A 17,496-nucleotide genomic window follows, 5' to 3' on the forward strand; every position below is an offset into this window, starting at 1 on the left:
GTTGGTCCTACCCCATTACATGAGAAGAGGGTAGCTGCTGCTGCATCCTCCCGGACACTTCTTCTTTGCATAGAGTTGATCAAACTGTTGATTGTGGCCTGTGGAATGTTGTCCCATTCCTCTTCAGTGGCTGTGAGAAGTTGCTGTATATTTGCGGGAACTGGAACAAGCTGTTATACAAGTTGATCCAGACCATCCCAAACATGCTCAATGGGTGACGTCTGGTGAGTATGCAGGCCATGGAAGAACTGTGTAATGATGATCATGCTATTTAATCAGCTTCTTGATATGCCACAACTGTCAGGTGGATGGATTATCTTGGCAAAGGAGAAATGCTCACTAATAGGAATTTAAACAAATTTAGGCACAACATTTGCGAGAAATAAGCTTTTTGTATGTATGGAACATTTCTGGGATCTTTACTTCAGCTCTTGAAACATGGGACCAACAATTTACATGTTGCTTTACATGTTGCGTTTATATTTTTGTTCAGTATAAAACACATTTTATACAAACTATCATTAACGAAATTTACATTAAACTAAATCAGCCTGCTTTTCTGTTCTAAGCAGGTTCATACACAGGCTCAGAAGGATCCTGTGAGGGCGGAACATTTTCTAGCGACAATAGTCCTTGCGGGGCCTCTGCCGTGAAGTCTTGGAGGCCCCAAAACTTTCAGCTGCAGATATAATGATGTCTAGCTTCTTGCAGTGCATCCACTGACATATCTTCTTCAGAACTGTGGCCTCTTGCCCCTATAACTCTCTTCACCGCCTCCACATAGGACATTTGCTGTACAGCCCTGATCCTTGACACCTCAACCTCTTTCACCCTAACAGGGCACTCTGGGAATTCAGGAATATGACCCCCACAACAGTTACAACATTTTACATGGTTATCAAAACGCCACGCCAGGGTAAGCCTACACGATACACAGCCCTTATTATAAGTGTTTCTAAAATGAATTAAAATGAAAAATGATTGAACGGTGCAAAAACGATTGGAACCATTTCCCTGTTACACCGCTAGTTTTTTTGGGTATTATGACACCTCCACTGTGGGGCTCGATATGGCTACCGCAGTAAGGGGGAGTGGGTGTGTCGAAAGGAAAGTTGTGGGCATCTGGAAAGGACTGGGTGTGTCATAAGGAAATAGTGGGCGTCTGGAAAGGAGTGGGTGTGTCATAAGAAAAGTAGTAGGCGTGTGGAAAGGAGTGGGTGTGTCTAAAGGAAAGTAGTGGGCGTCTGGAAAGGAGTGGGTGTGTCTAAAGGAAAGTAGTGGGCGTGTGGAAAGGAGTGGGTGTGTCTAAAGGAAAGTAGTAGGTGTCTGGAAAGGAGTGGGTGTGTCTAAAGTAAAGTAGTGGGCGTCTGGAAAGGAGTGGGTGTGTCTAAAGGAAAGTAGTGGGCGTGTGGAAAGGAGTGGGTGTGTCTAAAGGAAAGTAGTGGGCGTCTGGAAAGGAGTGGGTGTGTCTAAAGGAAAGTAGTGGGCGTCTGGAAAGGAGTGGGTGTGTCTAAAGGAAAGTAGTGGGCGTGTGGAAAGGAGTGGGTGTGTCTAAAGCGCTATAGGTTAGATGGTTTTGATTGAGCTGTGTTTTTTCTCGTCCATTTCTTACCATGCAACTACTGTATTTTTTCTTATAATGTCATTGATTGGCTAAATGGAAGGCAGTACCCATACAACATGATGATTACATCACCAGTTAGGTACCTAGCCAGTAGCCACATTGCAACATGGTGGACTCCCAGCAAGGGACTAGCTATCTAGCTAGCTAATTCAGCCTAATGCTATTTCAACATGTTTTTGATGATATCATTTATGTAAAGATTTGCCAGTGGATATCTGTATTGGTAGACTCATTAATTCCTGTTTAGCTATAAACCTTTTTCCGATGTGATGTCATTCTTCGGATTTCATCACTCAATTATCTAAGGTTAGCTAATGTCACCCATATAGCTACTAATGTCACACATTGCATTCATCCTAGCTACTGTACTATCAACTGGCTTGCTATATTAGGTAGCTCTAGATGCGAGGGGAAACTTCATATATTTGTATTATCTATAAAGATTATAAAAAGGCCATTAGGTAGCTAGCTAGGTTGAAACTGCTGGGGAATAGCTATCTAGATAGCTAACTCCCACTATCAACTGAGTTCATCAATGTATCTAAGGATATATTTCTAGAAATAAACAATATATGTTCTAGTCATATTTTAAAGACGTAAGCACATAACACCCAGACAGATGTAGAACTTCAGTGACCCGAGCATCAGGAAAATCTCCCTGTTCTTCAGGTTTATTCTGGAGTTTATTCAGGAAGGCACACATGTTAGATAACTACAGACGTGGGTTCGATCCCAGGCTGTGTCATCGCGCTCTTGCGACTCCTTGTGGCGGGCCGGGCGCCTGCAGGCTGACTTCGGTCGTCAGTTGAACAGTGTTTCCTCCGACACGTTGGTATAGCTGGCTTCCGGGTTATGGGCGGGTGTTATGAAGCGCCGTTTGGCGGGTCATGTTTCGGAGGACGAATGACTCGACCTTCACCTCTCCCGAGCCCGTTGGGGAGTTGCAGCGATGAGACAAGATCGTAATTGGATGTGCTGTCTGTGTGATATAGCAGATAATCAAGGTCTTCACTAGTGCTGTCTGTGTGATATAGAAGATAATCAAGGCCTTCACTAGTGCTGTCTGTGTGATATAGCAGATAATGAAGGCCTTCACTAGTGCTGTCTGTGTGATATAGCAGATAATCAAGGTCTTCACTAGTGCTGTCTGTGTGATAGAGCAGATAATCAAGGTCTTCACTAGTGCTGTCTGTGTGATATAGCAGATAATCAAGGTCTTCACTAGTGCTGTCTGTGTGATATAGCAGATAATCAAGGTCTTCACTAGTGCTGTCTGTGTGATATAGCAGATAATCAAGGCCTTCACTAGTGCTGTCTGTGTGATATAGCAGATAATCAAGGTCTTCACTAGTGCTGTCTGTGTGATATAGCAGATAATCAAGGTCTTCACTAGTGCTGTCTGTGTGATATAGCAGATAATCAAGGTCTTCACTAGTGCTGTCTGTGTGATATAGCAGATAATCAAGGTCTTCACTAGTGCTGTCTGTGTGATAGAGCAGATAATCAAGGTCTTCACTAGTGCTGTCTGTGTGATAGAGCAGATAATCAAGGTCTTCACTAGTGCTGTCTGTGTGATATAGCAGATAATCCAGGGTCCCTGGTTGGGTTTATTGTACTTCAGAACTCATGCTCTCTCCCTCTAAAAGTCTCTCAGACTTGAATAAAAATGTGTTCTTCCCCCTGTCCCCAAGTGTGTCTGTGGGCCATGGAACTCCAGAGCAGCATATCAAAAAACATGCCACCCTGATGCCAGCAGGCCGTTCCCTGAGGAAGGATGCAACGGTCAAGGCTTTCAATGGTCACATTTGGGGGATGACTAAATGCAAAATAACTTTTTCATAGCATATTGGTCTTCACATTTTTACCATGGTAACTTAAACAACATGCAGACTTTATCAACCAAGACAACACTTAGAGCTTATAATTCAAAAGTTCAGAAATCATGTCTCATGTCCAGGGTGAATAACACTTTTATTCATGTATATCAGACATGACATGCGTCAACTAAAATATACACTGAAGGTACAAAACATTAGGAACACCTGCTCTTTCCATGACAGACTGACCAGGTTTTATTTTATTTTATTTATTTCACCTTTATTTAACCAGGTAAACCAGTTGAGAACAAGTTCTCATTTACAACTGCGACCTGGCCAAGATAAAGCAAAGCAGTGCGATAAAAACAACAATACAGAGTTACATATGGGGTAAAACAAAACAAAGTCAAAAAATACAACAGAAATACATATAATATACAGTGTGCAAATTTAGCAAGTTATGGAGGTAAGGCAATAAAATAGGCTATAGTGCAAAATAATTACAATTAGTATTAACACTGGACTGATAGATGTGCAAGAGATGGTGGTGAATGCTATGATGCCTTATTGATGTTACCTGTTAAATCCACTTTATATCAGTGTAGATGAAGGGGAAGAGACAGGTTAAATAAGGATTTTTAAGCCTTGAGACAATTGAGACATGGGTTGTGTATGTGTGCCATTCAGAGGGTGAACGGGCAAGAAAATATTGAAGTGCCTTTGAACAGGGTATGGCCTTTAATGTAAAACAGTGTGTGTTCGTTTTTCATGTTATTGGTTTTGTGTAAACATGTATAATCTTACGAGCTGTTAAAATGGCGTTGTCCATTCTGCTGTTCGTTTAATGTCCACGTAGAAGATAATGGCCCCTAGCAGATATTTATGTAGTTGGTGCAGTATATTATTTTACTGTAGTAAATATACATTGGGTGGTCGGGGTTGTTCGAGCCCTGAATGCTGATTGGCTGAAAGCCGTGGTATATCAGACGTACACCACAGGTATGACTAAATATATATATATATATTTTTACTGTTCTACATATGTTGGTAACCAGTTTATAATAGCAATTAGGCGACTCAGGCATTGCATCGTGCCTAACAGCCCTTAGCCGTGGTATATTGGCCATATAACACACCTCCTCGGGCATTATTGCATAAATATTCATGAGTTCTATCTTGGAAAAGTATTTATTAGCTTACAATTGTACAATTTATGCTTCCTGCATATAACCACGAAGACGGCCAGAAAGGCCCTAAAGCAAGATCGTAAACGGTGAGCCTACTGTAGCCTACAGTCCATGGTAAACTGGTGTGCACCAAGTTGCACTATACGTTTTAGTATTTGATTTGGAGAACCTCAAACCCAACTTTTAGAACAATATTACAGTATTATAAAAATGGATTTATGAGTTTGTAATTTGTGAATGTTTTCTGGGGGTGCTCAAGTTAATATTATATGCATTTCAAGCATTGAGAAATAGCTGCTATATGCCCATTAACGGACTTCATTGCAGTAGCTTTCAAAATCACTTCTCCGTATGTAGGGTTTTCAGCCATTACATTCGTCCACATTTGGCTCTGTGTAAACTACAATTCCTATGCTCTGTCTTAACATTGAGAAACGTCAATACTCATCACTTTCACAAACATACAGTGAGGGGAAAAAAGTATTTGATCCCCTGCTGATTTTGTACGTTTGCCCACCGACAAAGAAATGATCAGTCTAATTTTAATGGTAGGTTTATTTGAACAGTGAGAGACAGAATAACAAAATAAATCCAGAAAAACGCATGTCAAAAATGTTATAAATTGGGAAATAAGTATTTGACCCCCTCTCAATCAGAAAGACTTCTGGCTCCCAGGTGTCTTTTATACAGGTAACGAGCTGAGATTAGGAGCACACTCTTAAAGGGAGTGCTCCTAATCTCAGCTTGTTACCTGTATAAAAGACACCTGTCCACAGGAGCAATCAATCAATCAGATTCCAAACTCTCCACCATGGCCAAGACCAGAGAGCTCCCCAAGGATGTCAGGGACAATATTGTAGACCTACACAAGGCTGGAATGGGCTACAAGACCATCGGCAAGCAGCTTGGTGAGAAGGTGACAACAGTTGGTGCGATTATTCACAAATGGAAGAAACACAAAATAACTGTCAATCTCCCTCGGCCTGGGGCTCTTGGGCTCCATGCAAGATCTCACCTCGTGGAGTTATAATGATCATGAGAACGGTGAGGAATCAGCCCAGAACTACACGGGAGGATATTGTCAATGATCTCAAGGCAGCTGGGACCATAGTCACCAAGAAAACATTTGGTAACACACTACGCCGTGAAGGACTGAAATCCTGCAGCGCCCGCAAGGTCCTCCTGCTCAAGAAAGCACATATACAGGGCCGTCTGAAGTTTGCCTCTCTCCTTCCACACTGAGTCCAAACATACAGTCACTGGGTCCTGATTGTGACGGCAGGTAGCTTAGTGGTTAAGAGCGTAGTGCCAGTAACCAAAAGGTTGCTGGTTCTAATCCCCGAGCCGACTAGGTGAAAAATCTGTTGATGTGCCCTTGAGCAAGGCACTTAACCCTAATTGCTCCTGTAAGTCGCTCTGGATAAGAGCGTCTGCTAAAGACTAAAAAGTAAAAAAATGTAAATGTGACAGTTGAGCCCAGTTTGCATCGCAATATCCAGAGATGGCATCAGTGAAGCTGGAAGACTGCAGTCAAACACTGGAGCTGAATGTCATCATTAAAGATGAAGAAGAGGAGGAGAAGATTGGGAAATCTGTTTCTCAGGGTAAGAGCAGGTTCTATCTAACTAAGTTTGTTGGACATGATTTGGAAAGGCACACACCTGTCTATATATAGTGCATTCGGAAAGTATTCAGACCCCTTGACTTTTTTGAGATTTTGTTACTTTACAGCCTTATTGTAAAATAGATTAAATTGTTTTTTTCCCCTCATCAATCTACTCACAATTCCCCATAATGATAAAGCCAAAACTGTTTTTTGTTCAATTGTTGCAAAAACAACATCTGAACGATCACATTTACAAAATGTCTTTCTACTCTGCGAGTGTCTAAACCAGGGCTCTTCAATTCCGGTTCTGGAGGACCGAAACACCTCTGTTTTTCATCCTCTCCTTCTAATCAGGGGCTAATTCAGACCTTGGACACCAGGTGAGTCCAATTAACTACCAAGTAGAAATAAAAAACAGAAGTGTTTCGACCCTCCAGGACCGGAATTGAAGAACCCTGGTCTAAACCATGATCACCTTGATCTCATTCATCTCAGTCTCATTGCAAAGGGTGTTTATTATAATACTTATGTAAACAATATATTTTTGTAGTTTTTAATTAGGGGTGTAACGATTCGTTTTAACAACGATTCGATTTGTATCACGATTCGTGGCTGTCGATACGATTCAAGGACGATATTGGTTCATTTAGAACGATACGATCCGAAACGATTCAGTGACTTGAAATCGATTCAGTAACCTTTTAGCCAAAAATTCAACCAGTGTGACTGAAATAAATACCTGGATACTGGACAGTGCAGGTGAAGTTTCCTAGATTCCTGTTTCTTGTAAGGACCGCAATGGTGGCTTGATAATTTCTTGCTCGTCGGCTTCTCCTCTGTCATCCGCCATGCTATGCTTTGTTGTCTTGGCGCCTTTGCGCTGCTGCTGGCGCGATGACGTCACGGATAGGCAGACTGAATCGAGTAATGTTTAAAGCCTTTATCATTAAAAGTGCTAAGAAAAAACATCCATATAAAGTCTGACGTGCTTAAATCCAATGGGTTATTTCCTAGTATCGATACAATCGATTTATTACATTTTAAAACGATGTTAGATCGATATATGTTGTCCAAAAGGCCAACTCGCCGAGCACAGATCGATGTAGTTGGATCATAGGAATATAAATCGATACATCGATGTAGTAGATGGATCGTTACACCCCTAGTAAAAACACTCCAGTGCGCAAAACAGGGGCACTGGAAAATACAAGGCACACAGGGAATATTCCCAGCGATACAAAATACATGGAGCTCCACCGAGCTTCTCTCTCCTCCACAATAAACAATCACACACAAAGACAAGGGGGCAGAGGGAACACTTATACAGGTACTAATGAGGTGATATGAACCAGGTGTGTGTAATAAACAAGACAAAACAAATGGAATGATGAGATGAGGAGCGGCAGTGGCTAGAAGGCCGGTGACGACAAACGCCGAAGCCTGCCCGAACAAGGAGAGGGGCAGCCTCGGAGGAAGTCGTGACAGATACTGTATATTTTTGAAAGAATAATATATTTCCCTTGACAGAGTAATGCTGAATGTAAAAAATGGCTCAACTTACCCCACTCTCCCCTACACATGATGTAACATTTGTTTACGATTGACAGATAATGTTTAAATGCAAAACACTTTATTTTGTGATGGGGCCCTCAGCTCAGTTTGGGAACCTTAATCCAGGCTGGACAGCAGGAACTCAACCTGTATTTGTAGATTCCCCATCACCTCCCCCGAGAGCCTCTCTGGGCTTTCATAGATTGACTCATTGAGGTTGAAGATGGATTCTAGCCATGCCTTCATCTGGCCCTGTTGACAACAGACACATCATCAACTATTATTGAGAGAGAGAGAGAGAGAGAGAGAGAGAGAGAGAGAGAGAGAGAGAGAGAGAGAGAGAGAGAGAGAGAGAGAGAGAGAGAGAGAGAGAGAAAAATAGAAATGTACCTTAACGAGGAGGTAGAAGTTCTCAGCAGCCTCTGTCCAGGCTCCTCCAGGAGGGTCAATCCTCATTATGACTTGCAGGAGCAGATAAAGGAAGCTACCAGGCTTCTGGAGAAGGAACAGGGGACATGAGTGAGTGTCTACAGATCTGATATGACAACAGTGTGTATAGCATAGATAAACAACAGGATGTTCCATTCTTAGGGCCACTTACAGATATAGGAAGAGATGTCTTTCCTTCTAGAAGGCTTAGTAGAACGAATTCATAAAAAACATCTGCGAAGTTGATGCGGTCAATCTGAAGTCAAACAAATAGGATAATTACATAATCTTCATTGACAAGCACTTTAGAAAGTCTCATTGAGTAGATGTTAGATGAGAAGACGGTGCCTGCAGCTAACGCTCAAGCTTGCATGTAGACCTACTCCTACGAGAGCCATCTCCTGCTCTAGTCGCTCCCTGTTTGCTGGCTCATTAATGAAGTTCACCAGTAGGTCGTAGGCCTGCTGAAACTGCCTCACATCCTCAAAACAAAACAATCATAAAATTCCTTAAAACTTAGATAATAAACTCAAAGATTCAGGTCTGTAATTCAAAGGGCCTCCGATTGTTTGGCTAGTATGACGTTGAAACTTCTCAACTAAACTCTATGAATCACTGTTGCCTAAAGGTAACCCACTGTGCAAGAACTGGTTTAATCAATGTTGTATCAATAAAAAATGTCAATGTGATGATGTTGAATCAAAGTGGGAAACTGATTGGATTTGAAAGAAGTCATCAACGTAAGGGAATTTCGTCTTTTAACCTAAATCCAATTACGTTAATTTTGGGGGGGATTTCACATTGAATTCACATTAGTTGACAACTCAACCAAATGTAAATCAAAACGAGACGTTGAAATGACATCTGTGCCCAGTGGGAACTATATATCTGGTCTGATGAACGTTGCACAATTATGTAATTGGTTACCTGCTGGTTGAGCTCGGATAGTCCACTCAACACCATCCTCCCAGCGTGGGTGAGGTAATTGAGGGAGGTACTGTCAGAGGATGTCAGAGCCTGTGAGAACAAGACAGTACATTTACAAATAGTCCAGAAATGTTCATGAAGTGAAATACAAAAAGTGCTAAATTCACATTTTCTCACCTCCATAGCACGTCTGATACCGGCCAGCCTCAGAGAGAAGTTGGTTGTCCCTTGGTTTTCAAAGTAACGCCTGTAAATAGAAATGTTCAATAACAAATGTTCAACCTAAGAAGCTAAAACATCAGTGCCATGAAATTAAGAAATCATTTTATGTTAGCCTATATTATAACTGCAGGATTCAGAAAGACCATACCAATGTAGGATCTTAATTTGATCACTCTTTTGTTGCTGAGAATTTTCCTGCATGGCAGGAAATGCAAACTTGTAGCGTATTTGGAATTTTCAAGTTTGTAATTTCCACTTTTAAATTTTAGACTCGATTTGCCCTAACTAAAAATGTATCCTGTTGCTGCAGGATTATTTTCCTGCTGTAGCAAACTGTCTCAAATTAAGATCCTACATCTGTATAACTAAAGCAAAGGTTTTTACTATAGATGAACACATGAAAGCGAACCCACCGCAACTGGGGCACATCTGCAGCATTATTTTGCTCCTCCACAAACTCCTCCTCAAACTCCTAAAACAGACATCACATTAACTTAAACTCTACTAAACTGCATTTCACCTGCAACATCAACTGAAGCAGACAAAACATTCAGTGACATCATAACAATACTTTCATCTTGACCTAACAACTTGACCCTTGACAGACAACACAAACCTATCGATACCAAAACAATGACACACACCTGTACACACAAGTACAAATGAAATAAGAATTATTGACTGTAGAAAGAGTTTTACCTGAGGAGTGCTGTCAGGGGTCTGGTCCTGGTCCTGGGTGGAGTGGTAAGGTGGAGGGGGACTGGGAGGGGAATCGGAAGGGAAAGGGGGAGGCGTAGAATTCTGGGGGAACTGGTGAGAGGAGCCAGAGGACGGCTCATGAGGGGTGGTGATGATGTCAGAGGTGGAGAACTGATATGACATCATCTCATCCCCCCTCTCCTGGTACCCCTCCACTGTGGTGGAGATATCCACCTGCTGTTTAACACACAACATGTGACACTGTCAGCCCAACACTGAAAACCACCATATTGAAAACCCCTCAACCAAACACTGAAATAAATCATAACACAGAGAAACAACGGGGTGTACCTGGGCATCCTCATAATAGGTGAACTCAGACCTCCTCTTGACAAGGCAGGACATGAGTCCATGGATCCTTCTACCAAGGAACTAAAAATGAGGCAAGAGATTAGAACGTGTCATTTCATTTTCTGTCAACATGTATTTATTCAAATAGGTAAATGGACATTTGCCACTTTACATTTTTTTCTGTGAAAAATTGCCTGACTGTACCTTAATACCAGTCAGCTTCTTGTTGGTGAGGACCACCTGGACGAGACCCTTTAAAAGAGACAGAGAAACATTACATTTCATCCAGGAAATATAAGTAGACCTATAGCATGTGCGTCATTTGACACAAATCAGGTGCATTTGAGACGAAAGACCAGTTGAGAATCTCTCACCCATGGGTCCAGGATTTTTTCCTGGATGACTCTGCTCCACCACAGCTGCATCTCTACTCCCCTCACAATGCACAGGTGATGCATGTCCTCTTCATTTTGCTATAAAGAAAAAACTCCTTCAGTCTCCAGACCTCTCTCTATATGTTAGCTGTAGATGTCTATAACATTTGGCAGGTGATTTCAGTTCTGAGTATAATGCCTGGCAGTGATATAGAGCCCACATGATGTTCGATGCGACAAGTTTCCCCTAGGTTTCAATTAGGGACAGACATACAAAAGAAAACCCAGAGACAATTGGGAGTTCAAATACACAGGTGTGTTCATAAATGTTAAGAATATGTCTGAAGTACCTGCACTCGTCCATAATGGATATTCCAGTAATGGAAATGAAACGAACCCCAGTTCCCAACCAGCTGCAACTTCTCATAGGGAAAACCAGAGTCTTCCCTATTTGGCTGAAAAACAAAGACATCCCCTAATTATAGAGATTGCTCTGTGATTAATAAGACACACAATTGTGGAGATAGAGGACATGGTAATGTGTACTATTACTAATCAGCTATGACTGTCTAATAATGTGATTGACTACCTGTGAATGGCTATCTGAAGGTGCTGACAGTTCGTCAAGCACTAGCCTCCCAGCTTCAGTGAGGTGAATGGTAGGCTCCTCAATAACCAATTTGGAAGTCTGTGAAAAAAAAGGGAACAGGGTAAAGTAAATTCTCCCTATAAGATCAGATGAGCTTTGGTTAATAATGTGTTTGGTTACCTGTGTGTTTAACACTGCAAGCTCTGTTACCAGCATTCTCCCAGCACGAGTGAGGTAGTAGACTGGTTTGGCCTTGGAGAAGACAGGCTATGAAGACAAGGGAATATGTTTTTTCATTATGTGGTTTTATAGAAAACTAGTGACTTGATGTTAATCTTTAATATCCTCTAAAGACCAGAGAGTATCAGAATGGATAGACTCACAAAGATAGGAACACACAAGGGTCCAGACCAAGGGATTAAAGCCAGACAGGACCGGTGCCCAACCTCCTCATCCACATATTAAGGAACAAGACAGGATTCAATTAAGAGTCAGTTTGAATGATAGACAGGTAGCCTATAGGACTGACAGACTGGAATAGGGAGGATCGCAAGAGGAGGCCACTGCATGATAGATTCTGAGACACTACACAGGTCTGTGTTGAAAGGTTAAGGAAACATCTGAGGTACCTGCATATGAATGGCTACCTGTTCATTTTGAGAGGACAGTTCATTCCATACCATCCTCCTAGCAGGAGTGAAACAGATGAAAATGGGCTGCTCCACTGTGAATATCTGTGAGAAAATGAGGGAACGAACATCAAAGTATTTCACTACCGTAGTGGATACTGAAGGTAATCCTGCCTATTAGATCAGATGAGCTTTGTCCAATAATCTGCATGGTTACCTGCGTGTTTAACACTGCCAGCTCTCTCACCAGCATCCTCCCAGCTTGGGTAAGGTAATACGTTGGCTGCGGTTATAAAAAATAGGGAATATGTTTCCAGAAATGTATTTCCATATTGTTCTTCAGAAAACGTCATGTTTATGTTTAAAGTACATAAACCAGTTTTAAGACCAGAGAGAAGACCAAAGAGTATCAGAATGGATGGACTTACAGAGCTGGGAACCCACAGAGGTCCAGACCAAGGGATTAAAGCCAGACAGGGCCGGTGCCCAACCTCCTCAACCACATACTAAGGAAGAAAATCAGAATTAATTAATGAGTCAGTAAAATGACAGTTTGAATGACAGATTGTTATTGAACCAATCCTGCTAATGAAGCAGTATTGTTATAGCCTGGGTGCCAGTCTGTTTCAGCTCTCTGTCCACTCCTTATGGGATTGTGATGCCAATATCATATTGCCACGATGGAATTGGCAAGAGAGCGGAAAGACTGGCACCCAAGCTATTGATAGGGCTGCAGCATTCTTACCTGAACAAGGACTGGGTCCTCCTGGTCCAGGGTGGGCTCATTATCTTTATGAAAAACAATAAAGGATTGTTTTCTCTAAGTTTAAGAAATACTAGCTACAAGACACCAGACATCTGTCCATGTAGTTAGGCTGATCATATATTTACTTGTGTTTTATATTGTATGACATCAAATGTATTTATGTGTCTGCATAATGTACCAACATGTTCAATTAAACCTAAAGCAAGGGTTTGGTTTCAAAGGAGCAAGTTTGTTTGTTGTTGTTAATCTAGGGCTACACTGTAAAAAATGTCATCACCATGATTGCTACCTAAATGACACCCTATTCCCTATTTAGTGCACTACTTTTGACCAGCGCCTTTTAACCATAGAACTATGGGTCCTGGTCAAAATAAGAAATAGGGTATTGGGTGGCATTTGGGACTATTACTATTTAGACATTGTCAAATATGTAAACTTACCCTCCTCAACCGTGACAACACGGTCCACCCTCTCCACGGTGGCCAGTGCATCCTCACCGATACCGTAATATTTGCTATATGTGGTCCTCTGTAGCTCAGCTGGTAGAGCACGGCGCTTGTAACGCCAAGGTAGTGGGTTCGAACCCCCGGACCACCCATACACACAAAAACTGTATGCACGCATGACTGTAAGTCGCTTTGGATGAAAGCGTCTGCTAAATGGCGTATTATTATTATTATTATTAAAGTAGACTGCCGAACCAGTCGCAAACAACAGGTCAGCTGCACACAGAAGCGACCTCTTGCGGAGGAATCTCAGCGGGGTCGCTTTCAACAAACGACTGAACATAGACCTACTCATTATCGCTCTACATACTGCAGTGATTTTGACTGAGTTCAAAACCATCTGACAATTCTTTCTTAGAATTACAGGGATTTATAGGGACCATTAATATGTCAAAGTATTCCATAAGTCATGGTTGGCTATGTCACAATGGGATGAACATGTTTATCAAACTGATTAAAAAACACTCAACAGTGACATCAATTAAATTGAATTTTGAGCATGATTTGGGAGTTTATACAATTGTAAACTATGAAACCATTGTTTAGAGAACAGTAGGAGTATAACCATTTAGAAAATACTGTATCTATGGCTCTGAGTAGGAGTAGAAGGGACAGCGTCACAATGCGCTCGCCATGGTTCTGAAAAAGAACGTTCATCAGCTCTGTGATGTTCTAGGTGGAGACACTCACTGAACCACTCACTTTCACGTTCAAGGTGTCAAAGCGTTCAACCAACATGCATTGGACTAAAACATCATTCAAATAGTTACAAAAAAGCCTACAGATATGTTTTACATTATTATTTTAAATCTCCTGCATAAATCAGCTGAGATAGCCTACTCTTCTCATCTCTTCGCCCTCCTGCCCTGGTGGTTAAATCTGAGTGTTTTGATAACTGATTGATAATTTGGATTATTCATATCCAAAGTGAAATGCTGATTGTGTCATATTTATAATGTAGGCCTAGTAGCCCACGTTTCATGACATAACCCTAATCCTAAAATAGACTAAAATTGAAACCCTGGGCGAGCACACAAGCTCTGGCTGTACAGCCGGCAACAATAATACATCCAAAGAGGGTGGCTGTTGAGGAAAACCAGTACACCAACACAAATCTTCATTAGGAGATAAAAGTAATCAGAGGCTAAAAGAAAATGGCAGACAATAGAAATCGAATGCGTATGTTACGGCTGGTTAGTGTTTTAATTACGAAGGACTCCCACAAATCTATTGTCTCTCTAAAAAACTGTAGGCTGCATATTGGTGGTCAAAGTGGTCGAAACGGTGTAGTGATCCTCGCTAATACAGTGAGCCACTGATAGCTCCACTGAACCATATGCGCTGCACCCCGAAGTTAGCGACAGAAGAAGAGATACCATTGCCGCGAATGACGACAGGAGAAGAAACGGTCACTACCTCAAGAAGTCTGATAAGAAGCTGAGCTGAGACTAGGTATGTAACAATGAAATGTCGTCCAATTGAATACTCACTCTCTTAAACTTTAAATCTTGAAATAAATTATTTGTTTGTGCGTGTGAACATGATTTAGTGTGGTGAATGTAAACTCAGCTGATTTCGAACAGGTAAGATGTATTCCAAAGAATTGAACATAAACACAGGAAATGTGTGCAAAAGAAGTAGGTATGTTTTTGTAACTGAGAGTAGAGTTATTAAACCAACATGACCATTTGAATTGTTTAAGGTTTCAAAGATGTCCCGTAAGAGACCTTTGCCAGGACAAAAGCGAAACCTTTTATTTTAGTTAAAGAACCAGCCAAGTGAGAAAAGACAGACAAACACACTGACAGAACAGCCAGAACGATTGATAGAAACGACAGAACAACAGACAGAGGAGCAACACAAAGGACAGAGAGAGCAGGAGACAGGACAGACTGACAAACAAGCAGAGGAGCAACAGACAGGACAGATTGACGCCCATGCAGAGGAGCAACAGACAGGACAAATAGAACAACCAACAGGGCAGATGGAAGAAGACACAGAGGGACAGAAAGAAGAGACCCCCCCAATCCAACAGCAGGGCCAGAAGAGTCGTGCTCTGGCTGGAGCAGCAACATATAGATCCATTTTCCAAAATGAGTGGACCTCTTCATGGCCATGTATTACCAGAGGGAGCCTCAACACGCACTACTGGTGTGCAGTCTGCCGTATTGAAAACTCATGTTGCCACCAGGGTGTGACAGATGTAGTGCGCCATAAAAAAGCAAAAGGCCACCAAGATAAGCAACGAGCTCTCCAGTCCACAGCCACAATATCCCAATATGCAATGGCCGTTCCATCTGTTGGGGGTATGTCTGCACAAGAGGTTAAGGTATGATATGTGTAATGATTCTGTCAAGGTTCAGTCAAGAGTTTTGTGTTCTAGTTGATCACGGTAAAGTCATGGTTGATAGTTTTGACTAATTTGTGGTTTGTATTTCAGTGTAGTACAGTCCAGTTTTCTTAATTTGAGATCTTAGTTGCTGAATGTGTTTTTTACCTGTGCCCTATTATCACAGGCGTCTATTTTAAATAAACTATGGTCTTTTTGGGAGGATTAATAATTTTTATTTCTTACAGACAAGAAGGGCTGAGGTCAAAATGACAGCTGGGTTGGTAGTTCACAACGTCCCCCTAGCCTTTGCGGACCACCTGGGGCCTCTCCTAAAAGAATGTTTTGGAGATTCGAAGACAGCGCAGGAGTACAGGTGTGCCAGGACTAAGTCATCCTGCATTACCAATGAAGCACTCGAGGAGATGAAAAAAGCCCCGTATACCCTTGTTACGGATGGGTCGAATGACACTGGTATTTCACAAATTATTTGAGAATTTTCTCCTCTGCAAAACATGTGCTTTGTGTATTTTTAAACATCTAATAACATGAACATCTGTATGATTCTAACTTGTCATTGTAGGAGTGGAAAAGATGAACCCGCTTACTGTCCGGGTCTTCATGGGCAGCAAAGTTGTCCACCAGTTCTTAAATATGTGCACAACAAGTGGGACGAGCTGTGGGCCAGCAAGTGAGATCTTCACCAAAATTAAACTCCACCATAGAGGAGCATGGCATCCCTTGGGAGAACTGCATTGGTCTCTCAGTTTACAATGCAGCTGTGAACATTGGACCACGTAATTCCATTGCCTCTAGGGTGCTCCAGAAGCATCCCAACACCTATATTCATGGTTGTCCTTGTCATGTGGCACATAACACCGCCAAAGCTGCAGGAGTGGGATTTTTAAAAGTGAGTTAAGGCCTGATTTATCTTTACATGTAACTTTTTATTTGTATCCTAGTTACGTGCATTGACTGAATGTGTTATGATTGATTTATGCATTGCAGGTGTCCGGTTCTGATTTGGAGGATATGGTAGTGGACATCGGTTACTGGTTCAAGGGTAGCACAAATCGGAAAGGATACCTGTCAGGTATGCATGTTTGATACTATTAATGTAATATGAAATGCTGAGCTGAAAATATATGATATGGATTTAATGTCTAAAACAGAGTTTGTGAGCTCATGAAGCGGAGTAATGGAGGTCCTCCTGCATATTCGGTCCGTTGGCTAAGCCTTGAACATTGTGTGACCAGGATCCTGAGGCTGTATGAACCTCTGGCCAGCTATCTAACACATCTGCTAGTATGGTCATCCATTTTCAATTTCATTATGCAGCAACTACATGGATTGTTAGTCACATACTTGTATTAATGACAACCTCTTGTTTTGTGTTATTTATTGATTGATTCAAGATGAAAATCAGGCCAGGTTCAAGAGACTTGTGCAGACAGGGGGAAGAGTTGTTACCTTAAAAAAAAAAAAAAAATTCACTGACCCCATGACAGAAGTGTACCTGCTGTTCTTCCAAGCCACCGTACCAACTTTCACTTCTTTCAACTTGCTGCTTCAGAGAGAGCAGTCATCAATATTTTTGTTACATGATGAGGTGGGATTGGATTTTGCTGTTTTTTTCCATTCTGTGTATCTTGCTGATATCTGCAGGGGGTCCTCTAAAACAGGTTTCACCTACTATTTTTGTAAATGTCTGTTATAGATGGTGAAATTCGTACGCAAGCTATGTTCCAAGTTTATGGTTCCAGCAGCTCTGCAGTGCCATGAGGAGCCTTGTGAAATTGCCTTTGAAGAAAAGGCAAACCATTTACCAGGTTAGTATTTGACTATTATTATGATCAAACACTGTGATATGTGATATTTAGCCTTGTACCT

General features: G+C 41.6%; 1 protein-coding gene and 1 long non-coding RNA gene across 2 annotated transcripts; both read right to left on the bottom strand.

Annotated features, from left to right (window-relative positions):
* Positions 1-7,847: 7,847 nt before the first annotated feature.
* Positions 7,848-11,831, bottom strand: LOC121560034. Its single transcript, XM_045215359.1, has 14 exons — positions 11,760-11,831; positions 11,557-11,643; positions 11,377-11,475; positions 11,138-11,242; positions 10,788-10,886; positions 10,618-10,665; positions 10,414-10,494; positions 10,063-10,299; positions 9,777-9,835; positions 9,319-9,388; positions 9,142-9,231; positions 8,387-8,470; positions 8,176-8,280; positions 7,848-8,037 (listed from the first exon to the last, which is right to left on the bottom strand). Exons 2-14 carry the CDS (start codon positions 11,590-11,592, stop codon positions 7,903-7,905), a joined length of 1,248 nt encoding a protein of 415 aa, XP_045071294.1. The 5' UTR covers positions 11,593-11,643; positions 11,760-11,831; the 3' UTR covers positions 7,848-7,902.
* A 496-nt stretch (positions 11,832-12,327) lies between these two features.
* Positions 12,328-13,239, bottom strand: LOC123484736. Its single transcript, XR_006658664.1, has 3 exons — positions 13,212-13,239; positions 12,751-12,794; positions 12,328-12,511 (listed from the first exon to the last, which is right to left on the bottom strand). It is a non-coding gene; the product is annotated as an uncharacterized LOC123484736 (long non-coding RNA).
* Positions 13,240-17,496: the final 4,257 nt, after the last annotated feature.

Source organism: Coregonus clupeaformis, unplaced genomic scaffold, assembly GCF_020615455.1.
Source record: "Coregonus clupeaformis isolate EN_2021a unplaced genomic scaffold, ASM2061545v1 scaf0428, whole genome shotgun sequence".
Lineage (NCBI taxonomy): Eukaryota > Metazoa > Chordata > Actinopteri > Salmoniformes > Salmonidae > Coregonus > Coregonus clupeaformis.

Coding starts and splice junctions, on each gene's coding strand:
- LOC121560034 (XM_045215359.1), bottom strand. CDS start 11,592: ATGCTGGTAACAGAGCTTGCAGTGTTAAACACACAG. Junction 10,666..10,787: donor AAAAAATCCTGGACCCATGG/GTGAGAGATTCT, acceptor TCTCTTTTAAAG/GGTCTCGTCCAGGTGGTCCT. Junction 8,038..8,175: donor ACTTCTACCTCCTCGTTAAG/GTACATTTCTAT, acceptor TGTTGTCAACAG/GGCCAGATGAAGGCATGGCT.